Source organism: Vanessa cardui, chromosome Z, assembly GCF_905220365.1.
Source record: "Vanessa cardui chromosome Z, ilVanCard2.1, whole genome shotgun sequence".
NCBI lineage: Eukaryota > Metazoa > Arthropoda > Insecta > Lepidoptera > Nymphalidae > Vanessa > Vanessa cardui.
Window position 1 is genome coordinate 13530840 of NC_061154.1, and position 16047 is coordinate 13546886.

The 16047-nt window shown below is 34.8% G+C and overlaps 1 protein-coding gene across 3 annotated transcripts in view; it reads left to right on the forward strand.

Moving 5' to 3' along the window:
• The first annotated feature begins 227 nt into the window (after positions 1–227).
• The window catches only part of LOC124542846 (protein bric-a-brac 1-like), a 254865-nt gene continuing 239045 nt past the window's right edge, over positions 228–16047 (forward strand). For all 3 annotated transcript variants that reach the window (XM_047120729.1, XM_047120731.1, XM_047120730.1), the window contains exon 1: positions 228–994. In XM_047120729.1, coding sequence (XP_046976685.1) covers positions 308–994 — 687 coding nt within the window. In that variant the 5' untranslated portion in view covers positions 228–307. The remainder of the gene's footprint in view (positions 995–16047) is intronic.

The following is a 16047-nucleotide window of genomic DNA, read 5'->3' on the forward strand; positions in this document are numbered from 1 at the left end:
GAGCTAGTCGTGCAGTAGGCGTGCTGCAGCACGTCGTGCACGCGGGCGTGCGCGGGCGCCGCGCGATCGATGCAGGCGCGGGCGGGGGCGCGCGGGTGGCGGAGTGCGCGCGGGCGCGGGGGCGTGGCGAGGGGCGGCGCGCGGCGGCCATTCGCTTGCGGCACGCGCCGCCCCCGGCCCCGCCCGCGCGCCCCGCCGCGACACGCCGCCGCTCAGTGCCTCGCGAGTCGTCGCCCGCGGTGCATGCGTCGCGCACCTCATTCCTCACGCGTTATATTGCAGATGCGAGCCCGCTGCCGCTAAAACCATGCCGGCCGAGGAGGAATCCGCGGCGATGGACGGCCGGGAAGCCGCCGACGGCTCGCCCCAGCAGTTCTGTCTCCGATGGAATAATTATCAGACGAATCTCGCCAATTGCTTCGATCAGCTGCTCCAGACCGAGTCCTTCGTGGACGTCACGCTCGCCTGCGAGGGTCAGAGCCTGAAGGCGCACAAAGTGGTGCTCTCGGCATGCAGCCCCTACTTCCAGACCCTGTTCATGGACAACCCCTGCCGGCACCCGATCATAATAATGCGCGATATTAAGTACTGCGACCTGAAGGCGGTGGTAGATTTCATGTACCGCGGAGAGATCAACGTGTCGCAAGATCAGATCACCGCGCTGCTGAAGGTGGCCGAGACCCTCAAGATCAGGGGTCTGACGGATGTGAGCGGAGAGCACGCCGTGCTGCGGGCGGGCGGCGGTCTGGAAGCCCGCGCTGGGAAGCGGCCCGGCAGCCGCGAGGGCGAGTCCCCAGGCGGCGCCTCGGCCAAGGCTCGCCGGCGGTCGGCGGAGCGCAGCCCGGCGGGCAGCCCGCGCGTGTCGCCCGCCGGCGCCGGCGCGCCCGCCGACCTGCTGCACGCGCCGCCCGACGCGCCCAACGCGCCCGCGCTGCACGTCGACGACGTGGACATCCGCCCCGGCATCGCCGAGATGATCCGCGAGGAGGAACGGGTAAGTGGAACACTCTCCCGCCATCTCCCTCCCTCGCCCCTTTCTCGCTAAATTTCCTTTCCGAATCGCTATTAGCTCATTTTGTTCGCGGGAATTATTTATTTAACAGTTAGTTATTAAATATTTATTTTCCTAACTTTCACGATGCGGAGATTCATTTCATTTTTATTATTATCGTTGTACTTTGTGTTATTTCGCGATTTTTCTGCCATCAGCATTTCTGCCTGGGGGTATATATTTTTTAATTAGATGTACAAATTTGTTTGTGTTTTGCATGAGGCTTATTCGCGCAGACCATCACCTCATAAGTATTAGCGTCTGTTTCAATCGCTTCAAAAATAATAATAAGATGATCAAGAGTCAATTTAAATAGTTACGATAACTATTGATATTTTTGTTTATTGAAGGATGTAAACGATTTAGTTTCGACTCTAATACGCTAGTAATAAGGTTTTAAATCGCGCGACATCGCAGCCAAGTAGCTCAGCTGTTTGAGATACTAGGACATTGTTTCGATTCTCTCGCGGCGCCAAAGATTCACTATTTTATGTTTGCTCAAGGAGACGGTAACTTTATACATTTTCTCGTTTTTTACATATTATTGGCATAAAACAATCATATATTAATGTAAGTATTATACTAATTACTTAGAACTTAAGAAAACACACACATGTACTGAAATCGCATAGCCATATTATTTTGTATGCATTTTAATAAATATAATATTATTTTCAACATTTATTGAATTTATAAATTTATCATTACGTATAATATAAAATAATACTTATATGTATTTTCATTCAAAACAATTTAATCATATACCTAGAAAAAAATAAAAATAACCTAGTTAGATGCTATAGGTAATTAAATCTCTTTATTAATATATTTTTATAGTATAATTCCGATAAATTAAAAAACCAATATAAAATATCGTATGATTAATAGTTTTATTACTCTTTGAATAATAATTATAATGCATTTCGTTTTATAAGCTTATTAAATCTTGTGCACGAGAGTATGAGACGTGAAATATGATAAAAGAATATTAAACTGCCAGGGCCGGATTTAGGGAGGTCATCAAGACTAGAGGCCTCCACAGGGGCCCTATATATAAAGACAATTGAAACATCTAAAAAAAATTGAACAAAATTAACAATTTAAATATAATATATTTATACGTACTTATATCTAGTAAATTAAAAGTAAATATCTTTAATATTAAATAACTAGTAGTTTCTACATAATTATGTTGGTTGAGAAAATTTGCAATAAATTTAATTTTCAAACAATTTTAATATAATTAAGGGCCTCCACTCCTTCGTTGTCTAGATCTAGATCTCCTATTCCGGCCCTGTAAACTAGCCAGTCTCTCTAAACACAAATATTATCATCAAGTTTAATATCAGCTTACATTATTTATTATTTCAGAATTTAAAGTAACACATACATTAGGAATTTTCCTTACTTGGACCTTACAAAATTATACACACGACTGTATATTATAAAAAAATAAATAAACGTAGGTACGTGTAGAAAGTACGCTAAACAAAATCTCGTTAATACTAAATCAGTAATATTATAAAACGTTCTTAATTCAAATAAATTAATAATAAAATTATGCATTCGAGTATGTAGATATAATCATATAATATTAAATATAAATTATCCATGCTTCGGTGATAATATTGCAATCTACTAAAACGGTAGGATTTTATAAGTGTGGCAACACAGCGTTTCGAATGCGTTATATTAAATTGTTTTCGACCTATTGTTCTTGAATGTTGTTGGTGAGAGTAATTTAGTATTTGCGAACTAAAACTGGGTCTTTCTTATAACAAAAGGATATTGTTCTACCACAATTAGCATTGCAATAAGCATAGATAAGTGAATGTTTGTGCTATTGAGTTCAAAATTAACAGCATTTCGAAAAATGCCTGAGCAACAATAGCTTCTTATCGATATTTTAAACATTTGTATATTTACGATTTTCTTTGTATTTTTGCGTTAACGTATTGTTTAATTACGTTAAGTTTTTATTACGCACATTAAATACCTACGCCGCGGTGGCGTCCCGTGTGATAATTATGAATGAAGACATCAAAAACACTAAAAGAATTTTATTTTTTAATTACTATTAAATTAATTGTTGCCTAATTACAACGTTCGAAATTTGAAAATTTATTTAGATTAAGTTCACCCGTCATTTAACAAACATCGTTCCATTTTTAAATATTAACATTCGAAATTTGAATGAAAGTCGTCAGTGCATTTCTAATACAAATCATCGATATATATGATAACATTTTGGCGTTATAGTTAGTGTGTGTAAAAGGGCGTCAATCGAAGGGCGCAGGACGTCGCGACCGGCGACGCGACGTGACACTCGCTTGCTGTAGTTGTTGACGTGACGTTGTTGTCATCGTTTGATATTAACATCGCTGTAATTTCACTTTGAGAGTTCATTTTAACGTACGCCGAAACTGTAACATATCTACATACAAGCATGCAAAATTCATTTAGACGTAGTACCTATGTAGGTAATAGGTTTGGTAAGTAACTATTTTCCAGTGTATATTTCTAGGTATCTACAGGTATTGCCTAAAGTGTTATGAATATACACTAAAATACAAAATTAATTATTTTTTTTTTAATAAAAACTAAACTTAAATTAATTAAATTTGTTTTAAATTGATTCAATGTTGATAAATATCTTTTAAATAAATATATGAACTATTTTTAATCTAGCGAATGAAAAAAACAATCTTAGTATATACTAAGATCAAAATCTAGTATTTAAAGACAAAGTTGTGTAGATAGATTATTCATACAAATTAAATCTATATTTACAATATATTTGACAGTTCAAATGTTGATAAGGTATTTAAGTTAGTCATTTTTTAAATTATGGAATTTATTTATAATGATTTCCATAACAAATGACCCCAATGAATTATAAAAGCAATCGAATAGCAAGGTACGGGTTAAAAGAGAGCCTCTTTTCGGCGTCGGTTAAAGTAACCCCAAGTCGTCTCGTTGTCTCCGGCGACACGTGTCTCAGTCAGTTTGAACTTAGGGCGTTACGGTGGAAGTTTAAATGTTCAATTAGTCATGTAACTGCGGGTTTGACTTTGCGGTAGCTGTTCGAAGCGTTTGTCGTATTACGTAGGTAATAATGTTTCGAAAAATGTTTTGTTTTTAAGAAAAAAAAAAAACAAAAATAATTACACACCAATTGGTCTTCGATATTCAATGCTTACTTATAGTGATGTTTTTTTTTAAATTGCGATATGATTTTTACGAGTTCATTGACCTCTTAAAACAATTAATTTATACAAAAACTTACTATGATCTGCGTGTGTTTATATAGGTACGCTATGATCTACATGTGTTTATATATATATGTTTTATACTTTGTTACTAAGTGATGATTTCTCAAATATGTCTTTTTTATTGATGAGTTGGTGAACTTCTTGATTATAGCGACGCGTTTTTCATTGAAGTCGATTCACAGGAATTAATATTTCGTTAATGTCACTTGGACTGGTATTTATATTTTTTAATAAGTATAACATAAAAGCGAAGATGTCATTAATAATATTTTCCTTTATAATTACTAAGTTTAAAAAAGAAGTAGGTCGATTCGCTAATACGGTAAGGAAGATATGGTACCAAGTAAAAAAATTATATACGATTTAAATCTTAGAATATACTTATATGTATGAGATACATAGATATGTTGTTGGTTTTAGTTTTTACTTGAGTGATTTTTTAAATTTAAATTAAAAAATTGTTATCAATTGACATTCCTTTAAGGACCTTATTCTTAGATTGATTTTAAGGGCGAAAATTTATGATTAGATACCTACCTACACTGAACACATACTTATCTCATGCATTCGTCATCAGGATTAACCTTTAATTCGTAACTAAGTACCGTCTTTTGTAATTATTTTTTTAATAGTATAGGTCAAAGCTTTCTCGGTTCATATCTACGGCTAGTTGTAATCTGTTAAAGTACGTTCCAGTTAGAAATCTATAAACATATTCATAAATGTATAAATATTAAAATAAACAATAGTTCATTAGTAAAGCTTTATAAGCGTGAAAGAACACGTGCGACACGTATTTCAATTAACGCGCGTAATTAAAAAAGTAAGAAAAAAAATATAGTAAGTATTAGGCCAGTGATTAATTTATACTGCCGATAAGGCTATTTATTATAGTCTGTTCGATTAATTCTGACGTCTTAGCTCTGATAAACGCGGTTTTATGGCTGCGTTCGATGTTGTTTTTTTTTTTTAATTATTTAAATGCCATTTTCATAAATAAATCTAGTGAGAGATTAAATTCAGCCATGAAGCTTTTTTTTAATTTAATAACCCTTGTGTCAGCAAGTATAGATTCAAAAGTAATCTTTTAACACTTATGTTTATTAATGGTGATAACAAAACTGATAACAAATAATATAAATATTAAACAAGATAAAAATATATATTCATTAGAAAGATCTGAAAAGGTTTATAGTTTATCATCGCATGCGCACGCGCCGATGTTTCTCGTAGAAAACAATTAAGTATGTCTATATATCATTGTCACGCGAGGAGTCGGATGGATTACCTACAGATTAAAAAATTACAAATTCATTTAGATCGTTTTATTGACGTCTTATAAAATACTTGAGTAGAACGATGAATGATGATGTTGATGTTTTTTCAAAATAATATTCAATACTGTTGAGTAATATTGCATAAAATAACATACTATAAATGTTCTGCATTAGCGCCTATTCTCCTCAATTGAAGTATTTTCACTACGCTCCAACACCAGCTATTGGATACAATACTCAGATTTTCGTCGGCCTCATGCAGGTTTCCTTCACGAATTTTAATTTAGGAATTTAATTATTAACACTAATTAGATCTAAATAAAACTCTATTTTGTAATCCTCTCAACTAGCTATATCTCGTAAATTCTTTCTACAAGAGTCTTTCTGATCTTTATCCAGTTCACAACCATCATTATACATATACAGTATACACCACATACTTTAAGTCCATGCTAAGAACTATAATATATAAGAATCAGTTTTTAAAAGCCCAAATGGGTACAAAGCCTGTTATCGCTTGAAAAGTACTCTCTGTTACCGTGTTCTGCTTAGAATTTCCAGTGAGCCAGTTTCAATTACAAACACATATCTTAGTCTCTGATTGGTGGAAGATTGGCGATGTTAGTAATGGCCAATAAGTTTTCTTTTATGATGATAATACCCATAATCAGGGCCGCATTGACCATGTCAAGTTTCCTTCATTATTTTCTAATTTCCTGAGATATTTTATTTATAACTTTGTTTTTTTTTTTAATCTTATAATATTATGCTAACACTCAAATCATATTCGACCTCAATAATACCATTCTCATCCTCTCTAACTAGGCACCAGTCAATGCGACTCAAGACTGTTGCCTACCCAGCTCTCGTAAAAGGAATTTAAATGTAGTATTAGTTGTGTTTATTTAATAACCAATCGTAAACAAGGTTGCGGATTCAGCCAGGAAAAGCGCTGAGTTCTCACTTCTCATTCTCGTGCTCACTTGTAGAGGAAATCTATGACGAAGGCTACATTTCTCATTAAACTATGCCATATGTGTTTCGAATCACACTCGAATTAGCAAGCACAATCACAGAGGTTCAATAACGAAATCTTACTAATATCATAAATGCAAAGTCAAGTTCGATAGAAATGCTTTATTACAAAGTGTTTTTTTGTTTATAAAAGTAGGTAAGTTAACAACGACATAGGCTTAAAATGCCGCTACTCAAGATAACTTCAATCGAAATGGTATGTTTTACAGTTAAGTTAATATAACTGTACATCCGAATCTTGTTTTATCTTAAAGTTTAAATGTGAAAAGCCAAATAAATCCTTTACAACCTTATACACGTTTAAAATTTATGCGCGAAGTGAAAAGAACTTTACGGCTTTTTGATAGAGGTTATATTCGAATGTAGGCCGAAAGCATAGCATTCGGTAGCTAATTAGTTTCCTAGATTAAGCGCATGCCCTGTTTCACTATCGAAACGCGAAGACTGAATAATATACTAAACAACTCTAAAACAATTGTTCGTTAGTCGTTATGATAACGATAATTTATTTACATTTCAAAATGATTCACAACTTGATATTGTTTTTGTGAATAAGCGCATGACCTAATTTGGGCGTGACGTCACGTTGAAAGTAAATCAAACATTATTCGAGATAGATATGACGTATTCAATCTTAGTCGAAACGTAAATACCTTAATGCTTAGAGGTAACTTTTTGACTTTCAAAGAAGACTAGATGTTAATCCGTAAATGTGATAATAAATATAATATGCCCGATTCGGAGGCTTTTGGTTGCTGGGTTTCCCCTCTGGCCCGGTACGCCCCTCCTTAGTGAACCTGCACTCCCCGGATTCGTCCAAGGGGTCTATATTAACACCAGGCTTAGTATGGACGTCCAGTCAACATGAGACCACACAGCGCCAGGACTCCCAACCTCATACCATCCTCCGTTACCGACCTCCAAGTAGTCGGATTACAGGCGACGCCACACTTCCCAGTCAAATATATTATGTCCCTACTAAGGTTTGATAACGTTATTAAGTATGTTCGGTACCTTTTTTTATACATAATAGCGAGAAGTAAGCTAAGTATAACCACCGCCCATTCAACTATATTAATGAAATACCGTTTTCCATATAATATCTGTTGAGTGGTACCCAGACCTACCACCGAATTAATTTCGCTTCGCATCTATCAAATATCAAATTATGTGCTCTGATATCTGATATACTTTACGTTCAATTAAATAATTTGATAATTTTACTAAATCGGACTGTAATAACATTTTCGTATGCCTTTTAAATCTGTTTACTGTAGATAGGTATGAATCGGTTTGTATCCAATTGGTCCAATACGATTTTAGTAACTGTTTTGTCGGTTTAGTTGCTACGTAGGGCCGCAGATTATTACGTCTCGGGTTTAAATTTTGAATCGCGTTAATAAAAGTTATTGGTATATTCGGTCGAGAAATTCTTAGCTGGACCTGGAGTTAGGAGCATTACCAACAGTGGTAAAATCCCGTTTTATAGAAAGATTAATAATACTTAGAGCCGTAAAACGTGTCAGCTCTTCCAAGATCACGAGAGTAAGGAATACTGAGTTATCCTGTCTATACAGGCCGTATTTTCATAGAAACTAGTGCAGTGAAACAAGCATTTTAAGTAACAAAATTTTTGTTATGCCCCCTCCAGTGGTCTTTTCCTTCTGTCTCTTTCTTTTTATGTAGTTTATTTTTTGTAACTGTTTTAATTCACACGGTCAATAGATCCGTCGGTCCCTCGACGTCTCTCGTATCATATCTCCTGCGCAAATCGTGTCAATTGACGAAAGCTTTGGCCTGATAGGTCAGAATATTATCAAGGTTTGTCGAAGGCCTTAGTTTCGTGTTGATTTATTTGGACACTGTTTTTATTTTTACCGATTCTTTTGCTTTATCCAATCAAAAATCTCTAAACAGATCTGATAAGATTAAATATTGCCATCTCATATCCGTTATTGGGAGTAAAAGGGACTGAAAATTAATTCTTCATATTAAACCTATTTTCAGCAATACTATATCATTAAAAATAATTGTATGATTTAAAAAATACAGTTTTAAAGGAAAATTTTATTAATTATAAATTAAGCAGTGCAATTGTAAATGACACGTCTAGCACTGATCTGGTTACTGTTCGCAGTTTCAATAAAATCATATGTGATTATCTCCTCGTATCGAATTTGGCTGATCATTATTAAATATTCGATTCGTTATTACATATTTCATTATATTAGTCACGAACGATTTTCTGTTTATTAAAAAAAAAACGTTACAATAATTTATTAAGAACAGAAATTTCAATGATAATAAATTGACGGTAAATAAATAAAATGTTAAAATAATTAATTAAAATTTTATCAAGATGTTTTCATTAAGAATATATATTTTGATGAAAATTTGTTTATAATTAGTATTACTGAATCGGCCCACGGTTGGGTTTCTCTTTTACCATTCGTCACTACATACTGTAAAACAAAGTCGCATACCGTTGTTTGTACCTATCTACGCTTAGATCTTTGAAATTACACAACGGATTTTGATGCGGTTTTTATGATACATTACTTCAATGGGAATGATTATATTTATAGATACAAACATAATATAGTAGAGAAACATTAATAATTTTAGAAGTTTTAAAGTGATGCATTAAATAAACACTGATATAAGTACGATTATTTTAAAGTGTTTCAATATTATTCAATTGTAAAATCGCATTGAACATATAGGGGACGGACGGGCAAGAAGGATATGTTAATTTTAAAAATAAATAAAAAATATATATCATAATCATGCTTATAATTGACTTTGTTGATTACAATCTTTGGTAACAAAAGAATCATAATAAACCTAAAAAATAACAAAAATTAAAATCTTCTTCAATTTAAAAACATTTTTTTAAAACTTGGGTGATTATCCGTTTTGCCCACCCATGGCGGGTAAAATGAATACACCGGTCGGGCAAAATGAATACATGGATCGGGCAGAACAAATAATGAAAACTAATCAAAACAATCATCACAGAAATATGATCCTCGGCCGGAATATGAAGAACAAGCTTCATGGGTCCACTCTCGGCAAACATCACACTGTATCCAATCTTCGATTGGGGGATGTTGGTACTGTTCTTTGCAGACAGTGCAAAAGAAGGCTTGTTCTTTATTTTCTTTATTTTTGGATGGGCCTTTCTTGGCACGTACCTTCCTCATTTTAACATTTGATGGACCAGGGGTGTCGAACGAAACTTTTTTTTTCGCTATTATTGCATCACGCTTTTCTTTTTGTGCCATCTTTATTGGTGTACTGGTTAGAATTTCAGATTTTTGTTGCTTTCTCCCCGACATATTTCTTTTTTTTATTTCGACAGGAATTGGTCTGATTTCTTGTAGAATATTCGAATCTGGTGTGCTTGGTGTTTGGAAGTTCCGTGAATTTTCATTATTCGCTGTATTTGTGATATCTGGGTGAGAAGTGTTGGGGTCAAGGCTTTGGGAGGAGACTGTGTCCGGTGATGCACAGCGATTGGCTGAAAATGATGTAATTGACTCACTTGTTGTAGTATTTTGCTGATCTTCTCTTCTAGGGCTAGTGATGTTTGTTTCTGATATGATGTTCGCAGCATTTCCTTGATAAACCTCAGACGGCGCAAAATGTTCATCCCCAATAATCTGACTATTGAATGGATATATCCCGCTTGCACGGAATCCACTGATTGCATTTGCTGGTACAGCTCCTTTCAAATACGCTCCCGTAAAAAGTTTCGCAATGTCATACTGATCGATAGTTCTGCCTGGATGTTGTTTCTGGAAAGTATTAACTTCGATCTCAAAGTATTTTTTTATTGGACCGTAGACTGCAATGTCCAATGGTTGTAGTTTGTGTGACGTGTGGGGTGGAATTGACAAAAATATGATATTGTTTTTCGTTGCAAAATCAAGTGCTTCATAACTCTTGTGTGATTGGTGATTATCTAATATTAACAGCGCTTTATGTTCTGTAGTGGGACGCACTTTTTGTACAAATATTTGTAACCAGTCTAAAAATTTCTGAGAATTAATCCATCCACTGTCTGTGGTCGTAGCTTCCGCACCAGGAGGAGCACCGTCTAAGAGCCTTGGATTGAGTCTCTTTCTCTTAAAAATGAAAAACGGCGGGATAAATCTTCCAGATGCACTACAGCAGCACGCTACGGTTGTCAAAACTCCTTTTTCATTGCTTGAAATAATTCCAACCTGTTTTTTTCCATAGGTTGATAATACTTTAGGTGGTTTGGTTGATGACGTCCTTACTCCTGTCTCGTCCATATTAAAGATCATATCCGGTTCAATATTATGTTTTACTACAACTTCTTCCAACAATAGATAAAATCTATTAACAGCTTCTCGGTTGAATCCTTTGACTCGAGCTATAGATGTTGGCTCCGGCGATCTTAGTGTCAATGTTGGATGGCGTAGTTTGAAGTTTTTAAACCATCCTTTCCCAGCTATGTTTCCGGAAAAAACACGAGCTTTGCCTTTCTTTCTAGCAAATTCTCCAACTATTTGCAGGAATTCGGTTCGCGTGAGGCCATAAAACAGAGAGTCCATTTTTTGGACATACAACAACAACTCCTTTTCTTCCTCTGGCGTAAAAACAGACTCAAAGCGGCCTAATTTCTTTTTTGAAGAACCACTCTCAATGTGGCGGTGTAAGGTTGCATAGGGAATACCATACATCTTACTTGCTCGTAATTTTGACGTTTTCTTAGCTTCTTCCATTGCTTTAGCTAAGTTTTCTTGAGACCAATTGGCCCGATCAGTCTTACGCTTATACGTATACACCATCTGCAACAGATGATTATTTATTAATGCAATGTTTTAACACATACCGTAATAATCAGCAAACAATGAATAAGGAGGGCAAAACGGATACTATTCTTTTTGCCCGGTTTCGTTTTGCCCGCTCGGGAGTTTTCAATATAACCTCAACATTTAAAAAATACGGTTCCTGAAAAAGCAAGACAAATATGCTTCTTTGCACGTCTAATTACATCAAACTTTATTAAAAATATTGAAATACGGATAGTACTGAATACATTAAAACAAACTTATGATACTTACTGCGATTTTATGGTAATTTTTAAACGAAAATCCTTTCCGTGTACGTTAAAACTTGTTTACCTATTTGCGCTATCGGCGGCACTCTTCGCGGTAGCCGCTTGTGTGCGACGAATCAAATAGACATATGTTTGTCTCTTTCTAGCTGTCATGTCGTGAACTAGACTAGGTATTCTTTATGCCCGCCGTCTCCATTATGCCCGTCCGTCCCATACATATTTATATCAGCAATTAATATGTATTTGGGCGTGAAATTAAAAAATATATAACGTGTACAGAATTCACGGTTCTTAAGAATCTAACTGTGTGTTTCATTTAATATCGCTCATGTTTCTATACATAATTTGATCGCGACTTTGTTTAAAGAAATTACGTAATTCTTATATCGCTGTCTTCTAATTATAACTTCTTTATATTGCTTATGGTACCATCTGGATAGGTACCACACACTCATCTGTCATTCTACTGCCGAACAATAATAATTTATATTGTTTTGTTGCGGTTTCAATGGTGAATGAGCCAGTGTAATTACAGGTACAAGGAACGGTTAATGTCTCTTACAATAACTACGGGCGGTGGTCACCACCTACCATTGGGTTACGCGATTGTTCGTTTTCCTTTGTTTTATAAATTAAAAAAAAATGTTACCGAGCGTTAATCTACTTTAAAATTATCAAATTTTATCTAAATGCAAATATAACAAAATGTACTAGTTAATTACGTTTTTTTCGGGTTTAGTTTAATTTGCTGTGATATTAACGAGCCTATTTTTGCTTCTCTAGATGAACAGCTTATTATTTAATAATAATAATGTCGAAATAATAACAATATTCTGTGACAATTGACATTCTTCTTCGAACTTTAAATCGAAGTCTATTTACGATGATATTTATCTATAATAATAAACGTACTATAAATTCTAATAATAAGTAAGTAAAAATATTTTAATGATCAACTTGAATTACTTTAAAATAACCAAATAATCGCAATAACATACGAAACTTAGTGACAGCTCCGACTTCAAACCTTGTCTTGTCTCACACTTGAGTCTAGTTTGAGCTGAAGCCCAATGACGTGATCGCAATACATTTGCGTTATGGAAAACAATTCAATTGACAGTTTACGTTGAGATGTTTATGTGTTTGATGTTTATATGTAATAGATTTTTTGCACGAGCCAATTGCGCAAAACTTACATTTGCGTCTCGTGATGTATCATATCAATATATGAATAATTTACTTATTTTATGACTAAAATACTGCCCGTTGAATTGTCTCCATGCGAACCGTTTAAATATTTTCGAAATTCGAATTTAGAATTAAATCTTTGAAGTGCGTGAAAAATTAAATCGTCCGACAGCTAATTGGAAGGAACGAGTGGAATGAAGATATTTTCGCGTCGTCCGCGTGAATGAGTGAGTGATCCCGGTAGCTATTCGGCGGGTATCGGGAATTTAAATTCGAATAAGTGTCAACCGCGGTCGACGAACCAGACTCGCTACTTGCTTTCATAAAATATTAAACGCTCTATGCGATAACTCGATTTAAATACGATTCGAGCAAATGCCCGTGTTTGTTCGGGACGGGTGTAGTAACGGAGCCGCGACGTTTTTTTTCTCTATTTTATTTTTAAGAAGGCCAATGATTTTGTTTATTTGTACTTAATAAGTTTTTTTATGTGATGCAACAACAGTTGACTCTATGGGGTAAGACAGCAAACGGTATGACGCTCTCTTAAGTCATCGTGCCTCTCCGACGCTACTGTAATAATAAAAAAATATATTTTAATTTTAGTAACGACATTATTTTGTTTTGATTTATTGTCATAATTATTTATTACTTTTCTTTGATTATAAATTCTTGCAATAACCAACGATTTCGATGTTTCACGTCTGCCGAGCGTCCCGTGGCTGATTTTTCCCTTTTTAGTATTGAGTTGAGTATTGATTGAATTTAATGAATGTAATTTCCGATGCCAACTTTACTTCGTTCATTCAGACGAGCACATACCTAATTATTGCAAAACAAGCGATGTCCTTAAGGCGATTCGAATAAGGTACGGTTTGTTAATTTTGTTAATCAAACATGAGATCAAACGGCCGCTATGTTATTTCACATGAAAAAATAATACTTGTATCAGCCCGCGAGTCTACATTACACAATAAGACAAAGTTATATCTTTCACAATTTGTGTTTGGACAAACATCGGCCATTCTCATTACTAGGCTCATTAAGCCAGTGCACACACGTTATCTGTTTTATTGTTTTAATTTAAAACAACAGAGATAAGAGGAAAGTGCCATTTCAAATGAATTAAGGTCTTTTTTGTTTACACCGTCGATCCTTGTGACCGCTCTTGTGTCAACAGCCTTACACTGTCGGTACATGCGACCCGCTTACGCGTGGACAGCCAGAATAAATATTACTAATTAAGACGTAACGTGTTTCTTTTTTAATTCCCTGAAAGAAATATTTGTGATTTTATACGGATTTGTAAATGTTAAGAAGGAAGTTCAACATTCCATTTTTAAATCGTTTGTAATTAAAAAAATAACAGTGTAGTTGATTACAGATATATAAACGTAATAAAATAATGTGTTGTGTTAACAAAACAGGTTATAAGGACAATATATGAAAAAGGTTCTCTTTGTAAATTAATAATACATAAGTGTCTTTTGGGATTTGGCTTGCGTTACTTATAAACACTGATTTTTAATAGATTTATGTAGGTGAATCGTAGTAGCACCTAATGCTTGTAATTCCAAAGTCCTGGTTTAAAAACCTTCGTAGGCCTAAAAAGATATTTTTGCAGCGAATTTAGGGGCATTTGCGATACTTCGTTTTTGTGGCTTAATGATCTTGATTTTCCCATCGGTATATGTAAAGGAGGCAATAGAAAGCGCATTTGTGTTTCCGCAGATTTTTACTTCACAATATCTTATGAGGTATTCCTAGTATCCGTTGAGAATGACAGCTATAGTCGAAATATTTTTGGCATTAAGTTATTAGTATTTCAATTATTTTTTACAAAGCAATACTTTCTTTAATACAAATGTAACTAATAGTATACAGGCAAATGTATGAATGTTTATTAAAAAAAAACCTCAATGGCTTTTAATGTTTCTTATAAATAATACAGAACACATATGCTAAAATTTGTAAAGGTACTCTGTGTATAATACCTGACAATAAACGTATAGAACGCGAGCAAAGCTGCGATAATATAGTGCTACTCTAATTGTCAGGCGATTTTTTGTTAGCTAACAAATTGAACATATTCAAGCAAGATCAAGCCTTCGTTAAATCTTCAATAATTATTGATGTTCAATCTTAAAGAATTTATTATTCAAATGATAAAAAACAATTTAAAATACAGTTTATATTACGGAACCCTAAATATAGAACCTTAGTGGAATTCATCGGAATTTAAATTTCAAGCAATTATTAATTACTTCAGTCATATATTTAGGTTCAGATTCAGGTCAGCACTGAGTTGTACACGTGATCAATTTTGATTTATAAACAAATGATCAACGTTGTTGGGAAAGCGGTATTTGTCGAAAATAATTGGGACGAACTCTCGAACTGTAGATGTGGGTTTTGTTGTCTTTGCCCAGCTGTGGGCCGCATGTACCTATAATTATTTTAATACCTAGTGTAGCCGTTGTTAAACGAATCAGCGATACAGGGCTAATGTAAATTGCAATACTATTAATAGATATTGTACAATGAAAATATTCCGTTCTAAAAATAATTTTGCCTAAAATTAGAGTTTGGGAAGTTCCGATATTTTCCTCATAAGCTCCGGCACAGTCTTTGAGACTTCAGTAAAACTTTTTTGGTTAGTTGTACGTATTTGTTAGGTACAAAACAACCATTATACTTAAAAAAATTCATTGAATGACATTTATTAGAAAAAAATAAATAAAATTCTGATATTATAAAACATTAATTCAGTATATATTATACAATTCTTGTTAAACTTAATATATTTTTATATTTAAAAAACAGACTATAAAGTATTTGATGCCGGGATTATTAACGCTTGGTGATGAAACTACTCAATAATCTTCAAATAAGTATATCTATCTACAATAAAATCTAAGTACTTAAAAAATGAGTACCAAGTTTTGACCCCAAACCGAATTGCCGGGTGATGATTCTGGGACTTCGAGATACCAGACGTCAAAATAAAACCTGTGTTAGTCTATTCATTTGAGGCACTTACAATAATTTATAATATTTGATAAATAGTGGCCGTTCTGCTGTTTTTTCAACTTCAGACATATTTCTTTCAGTCGTATGCTTCTTACCTACACATTT